This window comes from Lethenteron reissneri, chromosome 15 (genome assembly GCF_015708825.2).
Source record: "Lethenteron reissneri isolate LAM-NWPU_2019-01 chromosome 15, ASM1570882v1, whole genome shotgun sequence".
NCBI lineage: Eukaryota > Metazoa > Chordata > Hyperoartia > Petromyzontiformes > Petromyzontidae > Lethenteron > Lethenteron reissneri.
The window spans coordinates 10,284,427-10,305,658 of NC_083793.1; the positions used below are offsets into that span (position 1 = coordinate 10,284,427).

Consider the following 21,232-nt stretch of genomic DNA (forward strand, 5'->3'; position numbering starts at 1 on the left):
TTGTCTCCTTGGTCAATTATTTGCGTTAAGCAGACACCAGGCGATGCGTTGTAGTGTGTGAGTGTGTGTATGTGGGGAGCGGTGGTGTAGCGGTTAGCGCGCTGCGCTATGAACCTGGCGACCCGGGTTCGATTCCCGCTCACGGCTAACACCAGTGACGATTATCTGAACCGGTCCTGGGCATCCCCTAGGTCGACTCAGCCTTAAATGAGTACCTGGTGCGGTGTGTAAACATCGCCACTAGGGAGACAAAGGCGGTCGGGCGTGGTGCTGGCCACCCACCCCCTCGTGTACCGTTCCGGCCTTCATAGGTGCTCGCTAACAGCACTTGCCCCTACAGTCTGTTCAGGCTATACGGGGGATCTTTATCTTTGTCATACGAATAGCTTGCTCGCTTGTTCTCTTTGAGGCGACAGCAGCAGCTGCTTGTCCACTGCTGAACGGAAAGAGAGAGTCGGCATGACGCTCGCCGTCGGCGATGCGCATTGATTCCGTCGTCGGATAGCACCCGCAGCTTGTCCACTGGCCGCCGTTCCTCACTCTTGTTTTGGTTCCCAGCTGGTTGCTGGTCGGTGTGTGTGTGTGTCGAACCCACGGCGCTCTCGCCGGCGCTCTCCTCTTCTTCACGGGCGGCTGGTTAGGCTATTTTCCCTGCTGGATGAGCTGAGTTGGCACGACGCGTATCTTTGAAGGTGCTCGTAGCGCTCGCAGCTTGTCCGCTGGCAGCTGAACACCCTTGCTCGGTGGCGCTGGTGGCGCTGCTGCGCGCTCTCTCCTGCTCCATGCTCCCTGGCGGTGCACGATTGCACGTGCAGCTGGTTCTCTGCGATGCTGGCTTGGTCGATGCTTGGTGCTTTCCGCCCTTTCTCGAGGTTGATTGCTTGACGTTGCTCGTCAGTTTAACTCGAGCTGCAGCTGCCCGTGGGAGCTGGCACTCACTCTCAAAACTTGTAAAGTGTATTCGCACACCTCTTAAACAACTGTGAAAGCTTAGTACAATACAACTTATCGCAATCCTTGACTTTGCAAGCGACTCAAAACATCAAGATAAATGTAGAATAAAACTTTCAGCGATACTCTGTCGGTCCATGCCGAACTCAGCACCGAGCATCACCTCGCCCCTCTTCTCTGCGCAACACCACACCCATTGTTGATCTCGAGGCCATGCCCAGGAGTCTGCTCGCTAGCGGTTGTCTTCTGTCGCTGGTCGTGGCTTCTGCTGATGCAGCTCGTTGACGATGTGCCAGTCACGGGGGCAGGTTCCCGGAGCCTGCCGATCGCAGCACTCTATTGTGTGTGTCGTGTCTCTGTTTTTATGTGGAATTCTCTCCCCTCGGCACGCCTTCTCACAAAGGACTGGAACTTCCTTTGATTTCGTTCTTTGCTGTGGGGGAAGTTCTACGTGTGTGTGTGTTCTAATTTATTAAGCCATCTGTTAAGTCTCACTCTGGCCTGATTATTGTCCCCCTCTTTTCATCCGTGGGAAACAGATGTCCCAAATTGCTACAAGTGCGTCCTTCTAGTCCTCCAACCCTCTGCAATATATAATCTGGAAGGAGGGGGGGGGGTCCCCCTGTCCGGTTGCGTTCTCCCCCCTCTTCCCTCGCGGTGGGGAGTTACATTTTGTCTCTCTCAGAGAGGGCCGCAGGACTTTGAAGTTGTTTCTTTTGTACCGTTTGAAAAAATACTATTTTACCTCTTATAGCTTGATACCGTACCACTTTTGTAGTTCTGTAAGTGACTCAAGGTATGTTTGTAGAAGTGTTTACAGTACTTCCATCGTGGTTTGGAGTTCCTTCATGGTGTTTGATTTTCTTTTTAAGGGGAGATGTCCTCTGCGTGCGTATGCAAATTTACTATCACGTGCTGCCGGGAGACAAAGGCGGGTGGGAGGCTTTCTCTCTATGGGATACATTTTATCTTGGTTTTGGGTGATTGACCTATTTCGCCGTATTTATTCTTCTGGATGACCCTCGGTCTAATACTTCATAATTATTATTTGGTTTATGTTCATCCAGAATTCATTCTTTGGTTCTTTCGGTACAGTCACATAGATAGAAGAAGAAGAATAAAAATAAGGTGAATAACATTAGGATTAAAATAATATATGAGAAGTAATAACCCACTAATGTAGATTGTAGCCTGGTTTTTAATCGGAGTGAGTGTGTGGGCAGTCTATGATGTCCACTTATTCGTGTCGCTAAGTTTACCGAAAGAACCAAGAAGATGGTGACGCCTGCTTTTTGTACGTGCTTTGTGGCGGTCTTTGAAGTCGTGTAGAGATTTCCCCAGAATCTCATTAGCAATCCCCCCCCTCTATTTCCTTTGTACCAAGGTGTTTTTATTTGTTTATTATCTTTATGGCTACTTCCTTGCTTGGTCCTGAGTGTGAAAGCAGTGGTGGCTCCTGCAAAATCTCTCAGGGGGGGCAAATGTCTGGATGATTGATAAGGATAAGCTCCACCCATGCAATGGATAAATTAACAGCTTAAGCATGTAAAGGCAACTTCACTTCTTTAATATTAATGAAAAATAAAGTGACTCTTACAATACATCTTGTTTGTTTCTATACTCACTATTAATACAATCCACTCAAGTTTCTTTTATTAAAGATTCCACTAGGTGGCGACAAATTATATTGTTGGATGAAACGTGCTTACGTATGATGACGTAAGCACGTTAGGGCGAGCCCTCCCGGAAGCCATAGAGAATGCATTGCAGCGCCCCCCGGTCGAAAAAAAACATCTTTGAATGTAAGTCTATGGGGCCACTCGGGGCGATTCTCAGCCGGAGTAAAATCGCCCAAAAAGAGGCGGTACTCCACAGAACGTGACATGACGCTGATTGGACTATATCCAGAGGCACAGTGACGGCTAGCGTGACTCTGTGGTTGAATGACATTGGTGGTGCGTCGCCCAATCGCCCTAATGAAGAAACCGCCCCTGTGTGAAAGGCATCTGCTGTGAGGGGAGGGTTTCGTATCACCCCCTTTTGCCCCAAGCGACACCGCGATTGATTATTTAAAAATATATATTGGCAGAATTATTATTAATATAATTTTTTGGAAAAAAAGCCTATATATACAACAACAGCAATGCCAGGAGTGAAAAGTCATCTCACTACAACAGGACAAGTGAGACCCACAATTTATTAACAGGCAGCTTCATGTATCCAGATCCAAGCTAGGATCTCAGTGGCGCTGACTCTGTGGCTCAGTGCTCTGACTCAAGACAAGTGTTTTTTTTTTCTCAGCCACTGAGACAATTATTTCTGCACCCACATCGAGTATTACCACTCGATATAGCCACGTGTCTACTCCAGTCTACCAGACCGTGATAGATGGCGATGGTTATGAGAAGGCCTTCCTCCAGGTAATCAAATGGCATTTGATGATTACGACCGTTTTGTGCTGTTGTATACGTTATTTTCACATACTGTTCTGGTAGGAAAGCAGACGAGTGTTTTTGATATGTTGATAATGGTGAGTGATTACAATCTGTTTGGATGACAAGGATGAGGTTGAGGGAAATTCGAGTTAAACACAATGTTACTTGTAAAACTTTTAGAAATATCATCAGGCCCTATGGTATAAAAACAAGTGCAGTCTCCAACTATTATTCTCCACTCTATCTCTGGCCTCTCTATATGCTATTCTAATCTTTTGTATGGCAATATGTTCAGGAGAAAAGTGCCCTCTGTTAGCCACGAGAGGGCCTTCATGAAAAAAAATTCGTATACTTTTGCTTGAATGAGTGCAGACTACAATAATTGACTAATATGGTCCATACCCGCACTGCGGCTTCTTTATTTTTCCGTTCATTAAGGAGATGTGAGCATCAGCCTTTTGATGTTCTAATGTGGTTGATATGCTATGAAGAGGGGCCATAATAGTCTTATATATATTAAGGCATTGTTATTGACAAATACTGTTGACGTTTTTTGTTTTGTAATTAATTAGTAAAATGTTAGTGGCTGTGTTTTTGTGCTCGGCCGTGGACAGGACAACTATTACTTCATTGTCACTTCCATTATCGACAAGCGTTTAGGACTAGACAAAGATGAAAGACTGCACTCAATTAAGCTCATTAACATGGCCGCCGAAGAGCAATTAAGTTAGCTGGTAAAAATGTGTTATTGAGGCCTGGGGTAAATTGACAATTATTTATCTTTCACCGATTATTGAAATACTTATTTGAACAGCTTCGAAAAGCAACAACTTTTTCTTTTATTCTCCTTGTCAAAAGTGAGTTTGAATTTTCTGCAAGCTTGTAATTGCTTTTCGAATTCTGATGCCCTGTTACGCAGCCCCTCTGCCACCTCTGACTTGTTTCCTTGGTCAATTTCATTTCGTATGTAGTGCATATATCCCGTGGCGATGCAGTGGCGATAACGCCAAACACGACCGGAAGCAACCGGTATTTCAGAAGTGGTTTTGCGCGGTCTTCTAGCTCAAGGATATCTTCCTCTTTGATGTTTACCAAATGATCGGCAAAACCAGCCATGGCCTCTACTGCACCTCTGCCTTTGCCACTGTCTTGCGGAACTTTTTCCGGAAGCTTGAACGTGTGTTTACTTTGTGCGGTGATGTTGAGGTCTTTGTAGAGCTGACGTTCCGCTTGTGTAAACGCAATGACCCTACGATTTTTCGGTTTTATCGAAGAGAGCCCTTCGCATGATTGACTCAATCCATTCAGGCATTTCTCTAGATCGCTCAGACTTTGCTCTTCCGCTTTAAGCATTGTGTCAACTTTTTCAAGGCTGCTCTTCTCAGCTAATTCTTTGCCGATATAACTTCCCAATGCAAGCCCTCCGGCCACTGCACTCAGCGCCAAGCCACCACCAACAACTATCGGAGCAGCTAAGAATCCCACCGTTGTCACCGCAGCACCGATTATAAGGGCGCGAGCTCCTGTCAATTGTACGTCTTTCACGTTTGTTTCCAGTTTGTCCAAGCCGTCGGCGAATCTGTTGAACACGTCGATGAGCTCCTCCCGTTTATTCTCCCACTCTTGGAAAGCGCTCCAGGTCTGCTCGCAAGCTTCGTCGAATTCTTCCTTGAATTTATCTGCGCAGAGAACACACGGTTGCGTTCAGGCAGATCAAACAAATGTCCATGCAGCCACCCACGGACTGGCAGAGTAATTCCATATTGGTGACCATGTGAACTTTAGCCATGATTTTGTATAGTTCTACAAACGGTTTATTTTTTAACGTAGTGCTGTTCATGCGAATTGCATCTTGCAGTCGCTGATGAACCACCGGCAAGCGAGAAGGCTGGCATATGGTGAGCCGGTGGCAACAATCGCCCAAGCTCTGCAGTCTTCTATTTTCAGGACTAAATGTTCAGCCAATCACTGAGTGCTTCTACATGGGGGAGAAAAACGCGGGCACCCAGAGAAGACCCACGCCTGCGAGTGGCCAACAATCTACTCCATATGCAAGGGACATATTTATATTACTGCACACTTTTCTGTACTGCGTCGATGCTCACAGGAAGGCAGTTTCGCAACATTAGCGTGATCGAGCAACCCCGGGCGGTGATATGGCGCACGCCTGTAGTCCGGGGCTGTGGAGGTAGCAGCGAGGGTTGGTGGATCAGCGCACTGATGGTGTGAAACTCCCTTCCCGTGGGCGTCGAGGAGGTGCCCGTGCCCTGTTTTATTGCCCCCTCGCATGTGCACGTTTTTCTCCGGGTGCTGAGATTTCCTCCCACATTTATGAACACTCATTAATCGGCTACAACATCTTAAAACACCGCTGGCCTTAACAGGATACGAGTAGATCCTAAGTCAGTGGTCCTTCACCTTTACTGCAGCCTTGCACCCCTTTGGGTCTCAATCGTTAAACAATCTATGTTATTAAATACATAGATGTTTGATGAAACAAAGTACAGTAGTTGTACTTACGTGCCCGTGCTTAGTTTGTGTTTCGATGATTTACATTCTAAAAAAAATCTGGCCATGTCTCGCACCCCTAGTGAGGGCATCTCGCACCCCGACGGGGTGTGTGCAATCCAGGTGATGAATCACTCCCCGAGGTGATGTTTTGGGCAATGGGCCTACTTCACGGAAAATAGAGAGGACAGACAGATCAATTACACAATTGGAAGAAGAAGCAAAGTACCCTGGGACAAGGAAAAAATAGCACCCCCATTATGATCCAGTCGAGCTGGTTATCACGTGTTACCAGAGCAGGTCAGGTATTTAATTCGAGAATGAAAACCCCCACGCAGCATCCTTGCGCCACCTAGGGATGCGATGCCCGCTGTGTACAGCAGGTGGCGCGCGGTGTACGGTCCCGTGTAATCGTAACGCAGTCCAGTACGTTAGATACACGAGGCGCGCCCTGAAACAATGGATCCCAGAACGCCATCTGTGTAAAGGAGGGCAATGAGTGACAAGCAACCGGGAAGAGAAACACTAAACAAAGTCGGAGAACTAGAGCGAGAGAGTGGAATTTTTTAATAAGCTGTGGGGTCTTCAGCCGAGACTTAAAACATCTCCATCGACTGCGAATTCCTGACCTTCAATGGCAGGGAATTCCAGAATCTGGGCGCCGTACACACAAAGCCCCGTGGTCACTCCCGGTACGCTGAGTAGGTCACGATCCGTGGCTTTGAGAGATCTCAGTGGAGTGTGTGGCCGAATCAACTCCTGCACGTATGGTGGAGCAACCTCATTTAAAACCTTGAACACATATAGGAAAATCTTAGACTCAACGCGGGTTTGAACTGGAAGCCACTGTTAGGTTCAGGAGCAAAGATGAAAGATGATCCCAAACAGCAGTGCGAGTGACCGCCCTGGCGGCTGCGTTTTGAACAGACTGCAGTCTACAAGGAGGTCACTCATGCAGGACTCCGAGAGAGCGAGGCACTGCAATGTTCAAGACGTGAGAATAGGAGCGCATGGGCCACCAGCCTCTGCAGCGTCTTCAGAAGAACGAATGTGTCACTCTCCCTGTCTTGATAACCCCGTCTCTCTTCCTTTGTGTCACTTCGTGTTTTGTGTCCATTGTGCTTCTATAAACAAAAAATTCTAAAACGTTTACTTTTATTTTGACAAGTAAGGCGTATGTGGAAATTTATAGCAGCAAGTTAAACGCATGTTTCTAAATGTGGAGGGGAAAACCGGAGGACCCGGAGTAAAATCTACACGACCACGAGGAGAACATGAAAATTTCAAATATTGAGGCGTCAGTCGGGATCGAACCCACAACCTCTTGTGTACCAGGCGAGGTAGTTAACATTTCGCCACGGAGAGCATCGACACAGCTCAGCTGTTAGTTACAGTACAGCACACACTTTAAGAAAAGTACTTGTATTTTTTACATGTGTATGGAGCGTTTAAACCATACGTAAACTTATCAACAATCGTTTTCATACATTGTTCACGTGTGTTCAATGCTCAGTAGTGTTGCTAATGTGTTGCTATGTTTATATGATTCAAGGTGTTCTACCATTGTAGTATCTCGCCGAATTGTTAGTAGCAGAACCCAGGGCTCACCATTTAGTCCGGTTAGCCGAGGTTTTATCGGTTTATAATTTTCGGACATTACAGCATTTGCAAACTGTATCCGTGTACGTTAAGATGAACCGAGTTAAAACATGATGCAAAAGAGTCAGAAAGCTACTGCAAACCCATACTAACGAGGTGGCATGAACACGACACATTTTTTTTTACTATTCAATCAAAACGTTGACAATTCCGAGTCACTTTTGACTCGGTCCATCATCCCTCGATAGAATACGTAGCACTTTGTGGGGAATTAAAAAGTGGTTGTCCTTTAGGAAGACTCATCACGCCCGTCATAGGAATCTGTAACTTCCACAACTGACTCAGTCAGAGCTGTACAACGGGAGGCGAACATCGCCTCGACGCTCATTGGAGCAGAACATCACTTTGACTGTTGACTGGAAGGCAGTGAATCCGTTACATGGCTCCGGTTCGCGCCAGATTTCAGAAGCTAAGCTGGCTGGAGCCAGCCCAAATGTTGGATTACTCACCACCATGCATAAAACAAGCTGCTATTGACTGCATGCTGCGGTACTACTTTGCGGGAAGCAGAGGGAGAGTTTAGAAAATGCCATTGTTGTGCCGTACTTCTGTGCTCCCACAACTAGCTTACCCACCTTCTCTAGCAACCAGCGTAGTGGGTGCCACGGTAGCGAGATGTTAACTACCTCACCTGGTATGCAGGATAATATAACAAAAATAGTTTAGTTTTATAAGTATGGTCAAAGATCCTCCACGCCCCGCACGATATTGGGGAGGCCCTCATCTGGGAGTGGATTGACAAAAGCGCCGTACGTGTTCACGACAAACCTTTGCTTTTGACGGCCATGTTGCGGTTCTGTGTCATCACACTGCCGGTGCCGGTGGGGTCTTGAATGTGATCACCGCTCCCACCGCTCCCACCGCTCCACCTGGTGAAGTCGTTCAAGACGCGAGGGACCACAGAGAGAGCGGGAAGGCAGCAGCCAGGCGGCGAGACGGCGCCAACAAATAGCCAAGCTCTGCTGTCCTCCACGTATCAAGGTGTCGTCCAACGAATTAGTGGGGATTCTGCTTCGCCGCTATCCGACTATATGCGGAAGACGAGTTTGGCTTATTTTCAATTCTCACATACTGAAATCATTAACCAATGTTTTTTTCCATTCGGCACAACTTCCTCTTTTGTATCAAGTTTAAAGTTTCTGTTTGAGACCTATCGGTGCTATACGGAGCTACAAGACAACCATTAACGCTACGATATATATTTCCATAATCTCTCCCCTGCGTAATACTGTTTTCGTCAACATAGCCTTACTCATGTCTTAACATTTGTCGATCAGCATGTGATTGATGTATTGAGAATCGTGTGTTTCCATATTCTCACATGTTTTATTGTTAATCTAAGGATAATTATTATTAGTATTCAATTGGGGATATTATTGTTGCATTGAAATGTTTGTGTTTGCCACCGTGGCAGGGAAAATAGCTCAGGTCGCCAGGTTTTATAGCACATGGAAAGAAAAAAGAAACCCATTGTGCCACCTCTCCGCCCCATTACGAAAGAGAGAGGCCACCTTTACGTCATAGCCATGTTACAGCCCATTGTCCTGAAGGGGAAAATGAAAATTACATCAAAGGTGGTTACTTTCGGTGTGGAAGAGATGTGTTAACTACAACAGACTCACAATATTCAGAAGTGCCCAGTGTGTGGTGTAACGTGCTATAACCCCCACATGACCCACATACCAAAATGTACATGTTTCTGCAAACATTGAGTAAGGGAAGTTAAACGGTTTAATGAAAGCTCAACGGAAGAGAAATTAAGTCATTAAAGGGCTCCTAAAAGCCAAGATGCGTGCTTCACATTCGCGTATCAGCCGAAGGTGCGAACATCAGTGGCGAGTAATATCTGGAGCTGGTCCTGGGTCCAAACCCGGCTTCAAACCACAATGACTGGCTCGGCAAGGTATGGTCAGACAACCCCCACATTCAATACTGCGCTTGGAGGCCTTCATCCAGCAGTGGATTGACAAAGAAGTGTAATCATTAGATTACATGTCTTAGCTTTCACATTTTAATGTCCATCGAAAAATCTAGATCCACAACGTATTCTTTGACAATGGGGATATTGTTTGCAGATGAAATCAAATTAATATTACCATTTAAAAACGCACTTCACACATCAAAGCAAAGTTCTCAGTATAGTATCGTGACAAATATGATCATTGATAATACAGTTGGTCATCGATAATTATCCGGCTGCTTCCAACATTATCCGGCAGTCCCGGGCCGATCCGGCGAAACCGGCAAAAACCGCTCCAAAGGCCGTAACCAGTCCGGCGATTGGCACCGCGTGCGTGGCAAAAGGAGTAGCTACCCTTGATTTCAGTGTTAAATATTATTAAGAGTACATTATTCGCTACATACAACTTAACCCATGAAAATACTGCACGTATATACATCAACCCGTGATGCAGAATCGTCGAGATTGGAGTGATAATTACGGTACATTAAATACAGTAACTTTTAAAACTAGGATATGTATTTTTTCAGTCTGTACGTTTATATATGACAATTTCACATCGTAATCAAATTTAAAACACAAAAACCCGTATAATACCACCTAAAAACACAATGTCATCCAAGAATGTGCAAAATAATAAACTATTTTAAAGAATGATGATGAGTGATTATTTGAAAATCCGGCGCACCCTCTCCCCATAAGCCACCGGATAATCGATGAACCTCCGGTAATGACAATGACTCGGAGACGCGAGGGACCACAGACACAGGGGGAAGGCAGCAGTCAGGCGGTGAGACGACGCCAACAAATACCCAAGCTCTGCTGTTCTCCACGTATTAAGGTGTCCAACAATGAATGAATGTTACCTGCTCAGAAAGGACCGACTGCCGCCGTTGGAAGATGGGGATTTTGCCTGGCCGCTATCCACGAATGTCGTGACTATATGCGGGAAACTCGGGAACAGTTCGGTTTCTTGTAAATTCTCACATACGTAAACAACTAACCACGATTTGTTTTCCGCTCGGCACAACTTCCTCTTTTGTATAAAGTTTCTATTAGAGTCGTATTGGTGCCATGTGGAGCGAAAACACTACCATTAATGTTACGATATATATTTCAATATTCTCTCTCCATAATAGAGGTTTTTGGGTTAGATCACGTAAATATAACTGCGTTGTTAAACCCACCACCACTCGACACAGCCAATTAGTAAGGTTTCTCACGTAAACAAAACATGGAAATTCGTTACAAGTTCAGCACACTGGTGTGTTGGATAGGAAACCCACTTCTGGATAATATTGGTCGCGAAAGCCTATGCGTTAAACTGAATAATCTCTCTCCTGCTAAATACTGATGTTTTAATCAACATACTCTTACTGATGTCATAACATTTGTTGATCGGCACGTGATTGATGTATTGAAAGGCATTTGATTCCATCATCTCACGTGTTTTATTGTTCATCTCAGGGGAATTATTATTCCGCTCGGGGATATTATTGTTCCACTGAAATGGTTGTGTCCATCACTCCACTTGTAGCTTGCAAAACAAACGAAACACAAAGTTGATCCTGCTGAACTGGTTCAGATATCTCTTACCTTAATGTTCGCCACCGTGACAGGGAATCAAACTCAGGTCGCCAGGTTTTATGACACATGCAAAGCCAAAACAACCCACTCTGCCACTCCTATGCCCCTTTACAACAGAGCGAGAGAGATCACCTTCATGTTATAGCCATGTTCACAGCACATTATCCTGAAGGGAAGAATTAAAATAATGTCAAGAGTGGTTATATGTTATGTAGAAGAGATGTGTGGCTACAGCTCTCACAATGTTGCCTAATCCAGCAGTGTCCAGTATAGTGTAATGTGGTATAACCCCACATAACCCACATGATAAAATGTACAAATGTCTATAAATTGAATAAAAGAACGGAAACGTTTAATGAAAGGTTAACGGAAGAGAAATGAGGTCGTTAGGAGCTTGTAAAAGCCAAGATGAATGCTTCACATTCCGGGTTTGACAACTGTAAATTAGCTAAATATATAATACAGGCGCTCCTTTTGTGATATTTACTCGGGACATATTTGTAAAGGTTAATTACTAGTTTCAGAAATTGTGCGAAGCAGGGTGGACACGTACCTGATATTCACACAAGAGCCATGGCAACCAGAACAATACCCCCGTTTTGGTGATTTTGAAGTGCAACTTGCATTGCCCCAGCCTAAGGTCATAGTGTTGAGGACAGAGACGTCGCTGATAATTTGGAGTTTGTCCGTTGGAATAAAGTAAAAAAAATCATCGCGTGGGCTTCTCCACATCCATATCGAATATTGCAATCCACAGTGCTCTACATGCACATAACATGTAGACTGCGCATTGGAATCTATTGAGTGTAGCTAGATTCCCCTCCTACTCTAGCGTCCTTACCTTCTCCCCCTAGTCCAGCTAGCCCCGGAGATCAAAACCTCCACGTGCGGAAGACTCTTGTATTTTTATGAATAACGACAATATCTGATAATTGGTTCTTTACCCTTCTATCTGGCAACAAAACTGACACCTTTTTTTGTCAGTTTTGTTGCCAGATAGAAGGGTAAAGAACCAATTATCATATTTTTACTGGCAAATGAGGTCCCCATAGAACGACAATATCTGTTGAGTGGAATGATAGATATTTAAAACAAGATTCCTTAGTATTCTTGGTTCTTTCGGTAAAGTCATGTAGAAGGGAAATAATAAAAAAATATAAATTATTAATAAAAATCTCACGACGTTTCGACTGCAACACAAGCAATTATCATCAGGTGTGAAATCCACAGCAAGACAATTTGAAAAAAGTGGCGGTTTTTCCTTTTTTTCAAAAAATGTTAATACTTGTCTCCACAACCTACTGTCAACTCTATTATTTTCCGCATCAAACTTAGTAATACAATTTCTGAACGCCTCCAAATGGAACTCGGTCATCTGCCCTCGCTCGGAGCATCTGCGCCGTTTCCGACTTGCTTCCGTTCCTTATACTATGCCGTGTATAGATCACAAATGTTGTGCTCATGCCTATGCCGACAGTGGCAAACACTCTCAAAAGTAGAACTGGGCAACAGATCCAAGCTCTTGGTTGCACGAAGGTTTGCTTTGTTTAATGCAGAAACTAGCTTTTCACCTTGCGTCCATTAAGTGTGCAATCTTCTGAGATGGCCCATCGCCTTAACTGCACTGTGGTCATTTAAGCTCATCTTGGGGCTGATCTTGCGTTCTCCTAAAGGCGACAACCCTACGATTGCCGGGCTGTTTAAAAGCGAGCTGCTCGCGAACGTTGCTCAATTCATTCAGGCGCAGCTTGAGATTGTCCAAATTGTCACTCTCTGCATCGAGTGTTCTCTCGATTTTCGAGGTTATTTCTTTCAACAAATTCTTGGGAGTATATGGTATTATGAGTACTTGTCTGGGAGAGTACGGTACTATGAGTATTCGTCTGCGAGAGTTCGCTACTTGAGTGTTCGTCTGGGAGAGTACGCTAATTTGAGTACTTTCCTGGACGAGTACATGGGAGAGTACGCTACCTGCGGCAACTGTGATTCCCATCGCACCCAATGTCATGGCACCAGCAGCCACTGCAGACACACCAAGTATGACCGGGGCGGCCAAAAAGGTTCCAATTGCCGCGGCAGTACCGACGGCGAATGCACCAACACTTACACGAGCGCTCGCACGAACGCTCGCACAAGCCCTCGCACCAGCGGACGCACCAGCGCCCACCGTCCCTGCGTTATCAACGTCCCACTCCGTTTTGTCCAGCACGTCCGCAACTCTTTGTAAATTAGCGATAGCCTCCTCTCTCTTCATCTCCCATTGTGTGAAGGCCCTGCAGGTATTCCAATGTTTCGTCGAAAGCTCTCTTCAATTAACTTGTCGGCAATCAACACACAGTGAGGCGGATCAAACTCATAACCGTTGTCAACATGCCATGAGTGAGCATCTCTTAAAGCCACCATGGTGCACGCGGGGGTGCTGTGGCTAGCACCACGGCTGGTCAATTTTACCTCCCCATTGCTGACGTTAACACACCACACGAGGTAATCTTTTGAGGCTCAATCGACCTAGGGAAGGCCCAGGACCGGATCTAATATCATCCACTACTGATGCTAGCAATGGCTGAGAATCGAACTCAGGGAGCCTAATCCTTATGGCGCAGTGCACAAAAAACTACTCCACCACTCACAATATACATGCGTACATTATATTAAATATAGAGATCGTGCGACGGCGTGGGGGCGCAGACGCTGAGGTTAGATATAGGGGTCACGCAGTGGACACGGAAACCACACCGAGCGAAAATATTTAAATAAGGGCGCAGAGAGGAAAGGCACAAAAATAAATTTGGGGGGAAAACCCAAAAGAAACAAATTGGTGGGTAAGCAGAAATGAGGTAGAGAGGAGGGTAAATTAAGAGATGTGGAGACAAGGGCTCGGGGGCTTCTGAGAAGAAACGTCCGAAAGTAAACTACCAGTGTTGCCATACCAGGACGACCCATGGGAAGGCCCTTTCATTTTTTGTATATATTTTATTTTACCAGGTAAGGCCCACCCACTGAGCTGTAGAGCTCTTTTTCACAAGCGACCTGGCCACAAATGATTGCTCAACGAAGTGGCTTTTCAACATGTGGACCTTTATAGCAGCCAATTACTCTAAAAGCACGTTGATTATATTATAAATGTGGAGGGTAAAACCACACCCGCAAGGGGAGAACATGCAAACTCAGGGTCTGGATCAAACCCACGACCTCCTGCATACCAGGCGAGGGACGTAACATCTCGCCACCTCGGCGCCCAATATACACACACGTACACCAAAACTGAAAAGTGTGCAAAAAAGCATGGAGAGATGATTGCTTTTATTTACTTTCAGAGACAAAAACCGGAACACGTGGATTTGAGACTATACACATGTTTTTCTAGAGGCTGTGAGCTGAGCTGGAAAGCGAGCAAAAAACGCGTGTTCAGAACACCACATTGTGACGGCCATCTCACTGTGACGGCCACCTCAATGTGACGGCCACCTCATTGTGACGGCCACCTCTGCCATCTGCGAATCACAGAGCTGTAGACATAGGCGCAGACACCAAAGAGTGCACAACAGTGCATGTTTGGACAAGGCAAAGCGATTGCAGGCCATTCATCCATGTACATGAGTTAAAGCAGGATATGGCTGCGGTAACAAGACGGTGCCAACGAGAGTGCACAATAAGCGTTGACGAACGTTTACTCTTTTATTAATTCTGTAGCTGCGTTGCAGGTGAGCCGAGTTCCGGGCACGGGACGCTCCTGGCAGCAAGAAAGAAAGACCATGGTGATCATTCTATGATATATATATTTGAGGGAGCTATGGACAAATGAGTCACGTCTAAAGGGCGTGCAGGCTGCAAGTTTTACATTCAAAACGGACTGGTAAGGAAAGTAAAAAAAAAATTCACTGATGCACCTCCGATTAGTACGGTTGGCTACGTACGGTACGAATGAAGTTCAACATACGTGTCCAAAGACAATGTCCCAAAACGCCAAGCAACAAACAGCAATATTGAAGGTTCTACTGTATTCTATTCCTGCATATGGCAATATATTCAGGAGCTAAATGTCGAGGTATCCTGGCCTTGAGAGGGCTTCGGGAAAGGGTCTGTGGAGTTTTGCTAATCCCTTCGTTTAAGAAGTGCAGACTCCAGTGGTTTATGATATGGTCTATAGTTTGTGTTGCATGGTCACAATTGCACGACTGTGGCTTGTCTTTAATGTCCCATTCATGAAAGGAGGTGTGCACATCAGCCAGTTGAAGCGATGCGGCTGACGGTTACACCAGTGTCGTCGAGGAATGTCAAAGCCAGGAAGGTGCGATGTTTGGGTCTCGAATTAGTTGTTTATTCTGGACATCCACATTGTTCCACTGTTTGTCAGCGTTCGAGATGACGAGTTACTACATTGTTGAATTGAGAAAGGTTGCGTGAGCTCAGGAAAAAGAGATGATCGGAGGGAATTCAAAAGTGTCGTTGACCTGCAGTGTTGTGGATGAGGCAAAGAGTCAGTCTGGTAGACTGAGTCCTCACTGTGTGGAGCAATCAACGAGCGAAGTCCACTGGCACAGCAACCATGATGGTAGCCAGGGCCGGATTATAAACATGCAGGGGCCCTAAACTATGCAGAGGCCCCATCGTGGAATGCTGTATATTATTTTTGATCGGAATGAAAACCATTTTAGAGAGTATTTTTTCCCCTATCTCGTTTACGTTTCAACTTATTATGTACAACTTTAAACGTCGTATTATTTTCCTCTTCTTATTTAGAGGCCCATCATAATGTGAGACGCCAAGCTGAAGCTTACTTAGCTTATGCCTAAATCGGGCCATTGATCGTATTGATAGAAGAGTGATAAAGAGGCAACTGACCTAAGCTGCAGTCACAGGCGGAGTTTGACTTTTGGGGGGGTGGGCACGGGGTCGCTTTGTCCCTCACATTCGTAATCGCGGGTGTCTATAATTAATAATAAAAAATTATACTGAAAATAAATGTATAAAGGTGTCAAGTTTGGGCGAGGTGTTGCCCCCCCTATCCCCTTGCCCCCCCCCCCGCAAACTCCATCCACCCATGGCTGTAGCGGAAGCTTCCTGCCCGCCTCCCCGTCTGACTCCGAGCCCCCCCCCCCCCCACAACGACGCCACGTGGCTTCGGCCACTGGCTTAAGGCGGCCCCCCGCTGGTTGGATGGAACCTTGCTGCTTAAGGGGGTGTTAGGGACGTGGACCTCACGCCAATCACCTCCACGCCCACCACCACGAACTCCCGTTTATCCGCCTGCCGCCGGCCCCATTCTCCCGTTGAACGCCGCCACGAGACTCGGGTAGCTGACGGGTTGACAATACAGTACAGGCAGCCCTCGACTTATGAACACCCGCACCTACGAACCAGCTTCCATGAAAAGTTGGTGGTTGTTTTTTTAACCATCGACTTAAAACGCGAACTCTCGCTTGCGATTTGAACCACGGCACTGTTTTGTTCAGCTGAGCGATCCTCCGCGAGATGTAAATCAGTCAGCCTCGCGTTGGGTGTGAGTGCTTGCGTGTGTGGGGGCATCTATATATATAAAATCGTTCATGTCTGTCTGTCTGTGTGTGTGTGTGGACTTTGGCCCATACGCACTTTCATTGGACGGCGGTTGCCCCTGGCAACGGCTAGCCACGCCTTCGCCGCTTTCATTGGACCTGGCAACGGCTAGCCACGCCTTCGCCAAGGTCTGCAGTTTCATTGGACGGCGGTTGCCCCTGCCAACGGCTAGCCACGCCTTCGCCACTTTCATAAGCTCCGTATTTAATTAAATAATAGCCATTACACAGTATTGTTGGAGCGCTAGGGGGGGGGAAGGAACGCCACCCGTACCCTGCCTCTTCCAAGCCGACAATTTTAGGCGAGGCCGCAGGCTTTGCACGCTACTAGGCCTCGACACCCACCACGCCACTCTGAGGTAAATTCATCAAAGTTTTTCCTACTCTTCACTACACCCCCACCACAATGTGTGCTATTAATATTACTTTTAAACCCAACGCGCCAACAATCGATTACTTTAATGTTCACTGTACAAATACTCATTAAGCTGGGTGAGCGTACTGCCAGTCTATCATGTACACTGTAGCCTGCTTATTAAGCTCGGTGAGCGTACTGCCACTCTATCATGTACACTCTAGCCTGCTTATGAAGCTGAGTGCGTGTACTGGCAGTCTATAATGTGGACTCTTGCCTGGTTATTATAATCGATTCTTTATATGTTCTTTGTACAAACAGTCATTAAGCTGCTTGAGCGACCCCAGTTCGATTCCAACTCACGCCCACCACCGCTGACGATTATTTGAAACGGACCTGGCCCTCCCCTAGGTCCACTCAGCCTCAAAAGCGTAACTGCTGTCGTGTGTGAACATCGTCACTGGGGAGACAAAGGCGGCGGGGCATCGTGGATCCAAGTCCCGGGCGAAGCCGGGTCATGTGTATGTGTGTTTGTGTTTATGTGTATGTCTGTGTGTCTCTATGTATGTGTGTATGTATGTGTATGTATGTGTTTGTGTGTATGTGTGTGTGTATGTATGGGGGGGAGCGGTAGTGTAGCGGTTAGCGCGCTGCGCTATGAACCTGGCGACCCGGGTTCGATTCCCGCTCACGGCTAACACCAGTGACGATTATCTGAACCGGTCCTGGGCCTCCCCTAGGTCGACTCAGCCTTAAATGAGTACCTGGTGCGGTGTGTAAACATCGCCACTAGGGAGACAAAGGCGGTCGGGCGTGGTGCTGGCCACCCACCCCCTCGTGTACCGTTCCGGCCTTCATAGGTGCTCGCTAACAGCACTTGCCCCTACAGTCTGTTCAGGCTATACGGGGGATCTTTGTGTATGTATGTGGGTTTTTTTTTATGTCTTTATGTGTATGTCTGCGTGTCTCTATGTATGTGTGTATGTACGTGTGTGCATGTGTTTGTGTGTATGTATGTGTGTGTCTATGTATGTGTGTGTCTATGTATGTGTGTGTATGTGTGTGTATGTATGTGTGTTATGTGTCTGTCTGTGTCTGCATGTATGTGTGTGTGTATTGTGTATGTGTTTGTGTGCATGTATGTGTGTGTTTGTGTGTATGTGTATGTCTGTGTGTATGTGTTTGTGTGTATGTGTGTGTATGTATGTGTGTGTATGTGTTTGTATGTGTTTGTGTGTTTACGCTCGCATTACACAAATGTGTTGCTGGTCTAAGGCGTTCCTCGCACAGCATTGCCGCTTTATTATTTCAGTCGTTTACTGCCTTACGCACCCTGAAAGTCGTGTGTGTCTGCAGCAAGCGAGTGTATGTGTACCTATGGACGCGCGCGCGTGTGTTGTGTAGGGGGAACGGTAGTGTAGTGCTTAGCGTGCTGTCTGTGTCTGTGTGTGTGTGTGTCTGTCTGTGTCTGTCTGTGTGTGTCTGCGTGTGTCTGTGTGTGTGTCTGTGTGTGTGCGTGTGTGGTGTGTGGGGAGCGGTAGTGTAGTGCTTAGCGTGCTGTCTGTGTGTCTGTGTGTGTGTGTCTGTCTGTGTCTGTCTGTGTGTGTCTGCGTGTGTCTGTGTGTGTGTCTGTGCGTGTGTGGTGTGTGAGGAGCGGTGGGTGTAGTGCTTAACGCTACGCTGCGCTACCAACCCGGCGAACCCAGTTCCATTCCCGCTCACGGCCACCACCGGTGACGATTATTTGAACCTCCCCTAGGTCCACTCAGCCTCAAACGAGTAACTGGTGTGGCGTATTAACATCGGCACTTGGGAGACAAAGGCGGCTGGGCGTGGTAGATCCAAGTCCCGGGCGAAGCCGGGTCATGTGTATGTGTTTATGTGTATGTCTGTGTGTCTGTATGCATGTGTGTATGTATGTGTGTGTATGTGTTTGTGTGTATGTCTGTGTGTGTATGTATGTCGGTTTTGCCGCCGTGGTGGATCCAAGTCCCGGGCGAAGCCGGGTCATGTGTATGTGTGTATGTGTTTATGTGTATGTCTGTGTGTCTGTATGCATGTGTGTATGTATGTGTGTGCATGTGTTTGTGTGTATGTATGTGTGTGTGTATGTATGTGGGTTTTTTTGTATGTGTTTATGTGTATGTCTGCGTGCCTGTATGTGTGTATGTACGTCTGTGGATGTGTTTGTGTGTATGTATGTGTGTGTCTATGTATGTGTGTGTATGTGTTTCTGTGTTTGTATGTGTGTGTATGTATGTGTGTTATGTGTCTGTCTGTGTGTCTGCATGTATGTGTGTGTGTATTGTGTATGTGTTTGTGTGTGTTTGTGTGTTTACGCTCGCATTACACAAATGTATAATGCGGGTCTAAGGCGTTCCTTACACAGCATTGCCGCTTTATTATTTCAGTCGTTTACTGCCGTATGCACCCTGAAAGTCGTGTGTGTCTGCAGCAAGCGCGTGTATGTGTACCTATGGACGCGCGCGCGTGTGTTGTGTAGGGGGAACGGTAGTGTAGTGCTTAGCGTGCTGCCTGTGTCTGTGTGTGTGTGTCTGTGTGTGTGTGTCTGTGTGTGTGTCTGTGTGTGTGTCTGTGTGTGTGCGTGTGTGGTGTGTGGGGAGCGGTAGTGTAGTGGTTAGCGTGCTGTCTGTGTGTGTGTTTCTGTCTGTGTGTGTCTGCGTGTGTCTGTGTGTGTGTGTCTGTGTGTGTGTGTCTGTGTGTGTGTCTGTGTGTGTGTCTGTGTGTGTGCGTGTGTGGTGTGTGGGGAGCGGTAGTGTAGTGGTTAGCGTGCTGTCTGTGTGTGTGTTTCTGTCTGTGTGTGTCTGCGTGTGTCTGTGTGTGTGTCTGTGTGTGTGTCTGTGCGTGTGTGGTGTGTGAGGAGCGGTGGGTGTAGTGCTTAACGCTACGCTGCGCTACCAACCCGGCAAACCCAGTTCGATTCCCGCTCACGGCCACCACCGGTGACGATTATTTGAACCTCCCCTAGGTCGACTCTGCCTCAAACGAGTAACTTAACTACTGTAGCGTATTAACATCGCCACTGGGGAGACAAAGGCGGCCGGCCGTGGTAGATACAAGTCCCGGGCGAAGCCGGGTAGTACAGCTAGTTTACATATACAATAGATTACAGTGTTCGACTTACGAACGGGGCTCAATACGAATTGTGTTCGTAAGTTGAGGACGGCCGTACAGGCGCTCATCGATTATCGGGGGGAGGAGAAGCAGCCGGATTTTCAAAAGTGCCGGATAATCACTAATCATCGTACTTTAAAATAGCTACATTCTTGCACAAAATTGTGTTTTTAGGTGTTGTTACGTTTTTTTTCGTATTTTTTTATTTGTTTACTATATGAAATTGGCATAATTAAATGTACAAATAGACGAAAATGTCCTACTTTAAAACATTACTCTATTGAATGTACCGTACTTAGCACTCTGATATCGAAGACTCGGCACGGGTGATGTGTATACTTGCAGTATTTTCATTGTTTAAGTTGTATGTAGTGTATAATGTACTGTATATACTATTTAACACTGAAATCAAGCTTAGCTACCTTTTGTGTCACTCAAGCGGTGCCGATCTCCGGACTGGTTACAGCCTTTGGAGTGGTTTTGCCGGATAATGTTAGAAGCCAGATAAGTGCCCGTCAGATAATGTAATCGATAATCGACTGTAATGTTAATCAGGTCACACATACACATCGACTGGATAATAAGACATGTCCACAACTCTTACTTTAAATACGTGGAGGGGGGGAGATGGGGAGTTCGTATTATATTCCTGCGTTATATTCTTTATCTGTTTTCAGCCAGCTTGCTTTTGTCCGAGTTTTTTTTTCATTGCTTCGAGAAAGGGGCTTACAGAGGGTAAATAAAAAGGTGAATTCTCTTCTATTATGAAAATAAATTACAGAAAATGTGAGGAGAGCTGTCTAAAATTATATTTCTTGATATGGAAGCCATCCAACTATGAATGGGAAATGGTACAGAGATATAAAATTCACTGCATTCTACTGGACAGATTTTAAATATAAGCCAATGGCATGTATTTTATTAGACAAAAATAAACTCACAATCAAAAGGGTAAATGCGCAGCCCTGCAATTGCTTGCTCTTGCCAATGCTGGAACAAGTTAAAATGAGTAATTCCATGAATTCACGACTAACATACTTCTTCAAGGGTGGAGTAGTGGAGTTAGTGGTCGTCATGAAATGTG

At 46.2% G+C, this 21,232-nt stretch overlaps 1 protein-coding gene across 1 annotated transcript; it reads right to left on the reverse strand.

Moving 5' to 3' along the window:
• Positions 1-276: 276 nt before the first annotated feature.
• On the reverse strand, positions 277-8,568 carry LOC133342690 (uncharacterized). Its single transcript, XM_061552015.1, has 2 exons — positions 8,322-8,568; positions 277-5,065 (listed from the first exon to the last, which is right to left on the reverse strand). Exons 1-2 carry the CDS (start codon positions 8,356-8,358, stop codon positions 4,170-4,172), a joined length of 933 nt encoding a protein of 310 aa, XP_061407999.1. The 5' UTR covers positions 8,359-8,568; the 3' UTR covers positions 277-4,169.
• Between the last annotated feature and the right edge of the window lie 12,664 nt (positions 8,569-21,232).

Bases quoted from the DNA above. Each gene is read 5' to 3' on its own strand.
- LOC133342690 (XM_061552015.1), bottom strand. From the start codon at position 8,358: ATGACACAGAACCGCAACATGGCCGTCAAAAGCAAAG. The intron at 5,066-8,321 runs GTTTGTCGTGAA...TTCTCTGCGCAG, and splicing joins CATGGCCGTCAAAAGCAAAG to ATAAATTCAAGGAAGAATTC.